General features: G+C 42.0%; 2 protein-coding genes across 2 annotated transcripts; both read left to right on the forward strand.

Moving 5' to 3' along the window:
- The first annotated feature begins 612 nt into the window (after nucleotides 1-612).
- On the forward strand, nucleotides 613-2,448 carry LOC128033939 (uncharacterized). Its single transcript, XM_052622439.1, has 3 exons — nucleotides 613-837; nucleotides 1,039-2,046; nucleotides 2,197-2,448. The coding sequence occupies exons 1-3, from the start codon at nucleotides 613-615 to the stop codon at nucleotides 2,446-2,448; spliced, it is 1,485 nt and encodes a 494-aa protein (XP_052478399.1).
- Nucleotides 2,449-4,396: 1,948 nt separating this feature from the next.
- Nucleotides 4,397-5,125, forward strand: LOC105775415 (uncharacterized). Its single transcript, XM_012597931.2, has one exon. It carries the CDS (start codon nucleotides 4,397-4,399, stop codon nucleotides 5,123-5,125), a length of 729 nt encoding a protein of 242 aa, XP_012453385.2.
- Nucleotides 5,126-5,587: the final 462 nt, after the last annotated feature.

A 5,587-nucleotide genomic window follows, 5' to 3' on the forward strand; every position in this document is an offset into this window, starting at 1 on the left:
TAGTTCATGGAGAGACTTGGCGCAAGCTTTCATGAGGCAATACAGTCATGTGATGGACATAACACCCGGTCGAATTACATTACAGAATATGGAAAAAAAGCCTAGTGAGAGCTTCAGACAATACGCCCAACGATGGAGGGAGGTGGCAACACAAGTCCAGCCACCCCTTTTGGAAAAAGAGGTCACCATGCTTTTTATTAATACCTTAAAAGCCCCATTCATCAACCACATGTTGGGGAGTGCTACTAAGAGCTTTTCGGATATGGTAATGTCCGGTGAAATGATCGAAAATGCAATAAGAAGTGGCAAAATAGATGCGGGGGAAAGCTCCAAAAGACCAGCCTTGAGAAAAAAGAAAGCGATGTAAACAACGTACGTGCATATAGCAGGAGTTATTCAAAATCGATTACTGTTGGCCCTCCAAGAACGGCAGCCACTAGTCACCAGGGCCCCTCAAGGCAAGAGCCCAACACAAGGCCCAACACAGAGAGACTTCAATTCACGCCCATTCTAATAACATACAAGGAACTGTATCAGAAGCTATTCGATGCGCACATAGTGTCCCCACATTATCTAGAGCCCATGCAACCTCCATACCCTAAATGGTATGACATGAATGCCCAATATGAATACCATGCGGGGATACCAGGGCACTCGATTGAGAACTGCATTGCGTTTAAGAAGGCGGTGGAAAGATTCATTAAGATGGGGATCGTAAAGTTTGAAAACCCATCAGGACCAAACGTGGCAGGGAATCCGTTACCCAATCTTTCTGATAAATGGGTAAATGCAATAATTGAGAATGGGGGAAGGAGAATCAAGGATGACATTGCGGAGGTAAATACCCCACTGAAATGGGTTTGGGGACAAATGATAAATAGAGGTCTAATCAAGCAATAATCAAAGGAAAGGCACGAAGGAATAAAGAAATATTGCGAGTTCCATGCCAAAGAGGACCATGACATTCAAAACTGTACTGAATTCAGGGCCATGGTACAAAATCTGATGAACAACAAAGAGCTATAATTTTATGAAGAGATCAAAGGACTAGAAGAAGGAGAAGTTTATGCCTCGGAGGAAGGACCTACGGGAAAAGCCCAAAATCACCCGGTGGTGATTATTTCAAGGCCAGGATACACAAGATCTGGAATACAACTGGCGCCAAGGGTCATAATCCAAAAACCTGTAGCCTTTTCTTACAAGGATAGCAAAAAGGTTCCTTGGAATTATGACTGCAATGTGACGATCCCGGGAGAGGAGAACCCGATAAATGCTTCAGAGGAGGGTAATGATGTAGGTTTCTATACACGCAGCGGAAAACGCTATGACCCAGCAAATACAAAAGGGGAGCCTATAAAAGAAAAAGCCTTGGCGGTTGAACAAGATAAAACAAAGACGGCCAGAATTGAATCGCATGTTAACAAATCGGTGACTGAAAATGAGGCTAGAGAATTCTTAAAATTCTTGAAGCATAGCGAGTACAACGTGGTAGAACAACTACATAAGCAACTGGCTCGCATCTCAGTGCTCGAGCTACTTCTGAGTTTAGAGACACATCGTAATGCATTGATAAAAGTGCTAAATGAGACTTATGTTGCTAACGATATCTCAGTGAACAAGTTGGATCACCTGGTTAACAATATAAATGCCGGCAACTTCATCTTCTTCAACGATGATGAGATCCCGCCAGGTGGTATGGGATCTACCAAGGCTCTGCACATCACTACCTGTTGCAAGGGGCACATACTACCGAGGGTACTCATTGAAAATGGATCAGCACTGAATGTTTTACCCCTGTCCATGTTAAACAGGCTGCCTGTGGATAGTTCTCACATGAAATCATGCCAAAATATAGTGAGAGCATTTGATGGAACTGAGAGGAAAGTGATGAGAAGAATCGAGATACCTCTCACGATTGGTCCAAATACATACGAGGTGGATTTTTTGGTAATATATATCAAACCATCTTACAATTACCTATTGGGGAGGCCTTGGATCCATATTGCTGGGGCTGTACCGTCGACACTTCACCAAAAGTTAAAATTGGTAATGGAAGGCCGATTAGTAACTATAAGTGTAGAAAAAGACATCATTGCATCAGTTACCAATGACACGCCATATATAGAGGTCGATAGTGAAACGATAGAATGTTCATTCCAATCATTGGAATTTGTAAACGCAACATTTGTTATCTAGGGGAGCAAAATTCCAGCGCCTAAAATATCCAAAGCTACGACAATGAGTTTGCAGCTAACAATGGGAAAGGTACCATTGCCTGGAAGAGGACTTGGAAGATACCTCCAGGGATGGGTCGAAGTACCGATCTTGGTTAACAAACATGACCATTGTGGTTTGGGGTATAAGCCTGACGCAAGGGAAAGGAAGAAGGAATTGGAGAAAAAGCGAGAGAAAAGAAGAGCACGTTTAAGCGGGATGGAAACTAAATGAGAACCAATGACCTTTCCCCATATATCTAAGACATTTGTTTCAGTGGGAATTGTCTACCCCGAAGGAAAGAATGAAGTTGCGGAAGGAAGGACCAGAAGGTTGGACATCAATGCTATATCTGAAGAGGAAAGGGTGGAAATAAATTTATCGGGCATTTGCCCTTACGAACCTGGAAGTGTTCTGAACAACTGGACTGAAGAAGAGATCCCTGTAACATTTAGAACTAATTCAGAGTAATATTCAGAACACTTGTTGCCCTAAGCCTGGGGGTAATAAGAATCTTTTGTAAAAGGCACATGTCCAAAATCTCATTTCAATGAAAACTTATCATTCAGTCTCACCTTGAGCAAATATTCTTTCATTCTTCTCATTCCATTTATAATCATACTATGCATACAAGTATTCTTAGATTCTTTTTATTTGGGCCTCCATTTGTCCCAATAACAGGTCTTCAGATATCAACGAGATGAGCGACGATATTACTAACTCAGAGTCCCTATTTGAACAAGACATGGGTATGGATGATCCTCAGGATTTTGAAGATGACCAAGACAGCGTTTTATCTCCGGATTTGTTAAGAATGGTGGAGGAAGAAGAAAAACAAATCCTACCCTATAAGGAATCAGTAGAAGTCGTGAGCTTAGAAGAGGGAAGGAAGGTAAAGATTGGCGCTGGAATTACCGAGGAAACAAAGCGAAACCTTGTTGAGTTGCTTCAAGAGTTTAAAGATGTATTCGCATGGTCCTATCAAGATATGCCCGGGTTAATTACTGATATCGTGGTACACCGATTGCCTATAAAGGAAGAATGTAAACCAATTCAACAAAAGCTCTGAAGGATGATACCTGATGTCTTGCTAAAAATAAAAGAAGAAGTTAGGAAGCAGTTTGATGCTGGTTTCTTACAGGTGGTCAAGTATTTAGAACGGGTAGCCAACATAGTCCCTGTTCCTAAGAAAGATGGAAATGTGCGAATGTGTGTGGAATACCAGGATTTGAACAAGGCCAGTCCCAAAGCCAATTTCCCATTGCCCCATATCGATACCTTAGTGGACAACACGGCCGGATACTCACTGTTCTCTTTCATGGATGGTTTCTCCGGGTACAACCAAATTAAGATGCATTCTGAAGACATGGAGAAGACTACCTTCGTAACGATGTGGGGGACGTTTTGCTACAAAGTGATGCCTTTTGGATTAAAAAATGCGGGAGCAACGTATCAGAGAGCCATGGTAACATTATTCCATGATATGATGCATAAAGAGATAGAAGTTTATGTCGATGACATGATCGCAAAGTCCAAAACAGAAGGGGAACACGTGCAAGTTCTGAGAAAACTGTTTCTAAGGTTAAGGAAGTTCCAGCTAAAACTTAACCCAGCTAAGTGTACTTTCGGGGCTAGATCAGGAAAGTTGCTAGGATTCTTAGTCAGCGAAAAGGGAATTGAAATTGACCCAGACAAAGTTAAAGCCATACAAGAATTACCTCCGTCGAGTACTCAAAAAGAAGTTTGAGGATTTCTAGGAAAACTAAATTACATCTCTCGATTCATTTCACAGTTAACTGAGAAATGTGACCCCATCTTCCGTCTTCTTAGGAAACACAATCCAGGTGTATGGGATGAGGAGTGCCAGAAAACTTTTGAAAAAGTTAAACATTACTTGTCCAACGCCCCAGTACTGATGCCACCTAGCCCTGACAAGCCACTGATACTATACTTGGCAGTATTTGAGAATTCCATGGGGTGCGTGCTCGGCCAACATGATGAGTCAGGACGAAAAGAAAGAGTGATCTACTATCTCAGCAAAAAGTTCACTGAATGCGAAACGAGATATTGACTAATTGAAAAATTATGTTGCGCCTTGGTTTGGACTACTCGGGGATTGAGACAATACATGTTGTACCATACGACTTGGTTAATCTCAAAGTTAGACCCTCTGAAATACATGATGGAGTCAACCGCTCTAAGTGGAAGGATGGCCCGATGGCAAATTCTACTATCTGAATTTGACATAACCTATGTGAATCAAAATGCTTTAAAAGGGAACGCGATAGCAGATTTTCTAGCTAGTAGAGCCCTGGATGATTATGAGCCTTTGAACTTCGATTTCCCAAATGAGGATCTGATGTATATGGCAACTGCTGAAGCAAACACACAAGAAAGCAATGCTTGGAAATTAAACTTTGACGGAGCCTCAAATGCTGTGGGCAACGGGATTGGGGCAGTCTTGGTATCTCCAGACGGGGATCATTATCCGTTCACTAGTAAGCTAGATTTTGATTGCACAAATAACATGGCAGAATATGAAGCATGTATCATGAGAATCCGTGCGGCTATGGAACGTAAAATCAAGGTACTTGAGGTATATGGGGATTCAGCACTGGTAATTTATCAACTCAAAGGCGAATGGGAAACAAGAGACTCCAAGTTGATTAGTTATCGAAAGCTAGTCCTAGAATTGATTGAGGAGTTTGACAGCATCACTTTTTGTTATCTCCCACGAGACGAGAATCAGATGGCCGACGCTTTGGCTACATTGGCTTCTATGATCAAAGTAAATAAACAAGAGGATGTGAAGCCTATCCAAATGAGCATTTATGATGCTCCAGCCCACTGTTGTAGCGTTAACGAGGAAGAGGAAAAAGATGACAACCCTTGGTATCAGGACATATTGTGATACGTAAAAAATCGCGAATACCCAAACCAAGCAACTAAGAATGACAAGAGAACGATGAGGAGACTGGCTAGTGATTACGTCTTAGATGGAGAGATCCTGTACAAAATAGGAAAGGATCAGTCGCTGTTAAGATGTGTGGACGCTATGGAGGCCAAGAAAATCTTGGAAGAAGTCCATGATGGTGTTTGTGGAACGCACGCTAACGGTTTCACAATGGCCAGACAAATCATGAGATTCTGATATTATTGGTTTACCATGGAAGGAGACTGCATCAAATATGCTAAGAAGTACCATAAATGCCAGATTTACGGAGACAAAATTCATGTGCCTCCCTCACCTCTTCACGTCATGACTTACCCATGGCCTTTCTCCATGTGGGGCATGGACGTCATTGGGCCGATATCGCCAAAGGCTTCAAACGGACATCGTTTCATTTTTGTAGTGATTGACTACTTTACTAAG

This window comes from Gossypium raimondii, chromosome 10 (assembly GCF_025698545.1).
Source record: "Gossypium raimondii isolate GPD5lz chromosome 10, ASM2569854v1, whole genome shotgun sequence".
Classification (NCBI taxonomy): Eukaryota; Viridiplantae; Streptophyta; class Magnoliopsida; order Malvales; family Malvaceae; genus Gossypium; species Gossypium raimondii.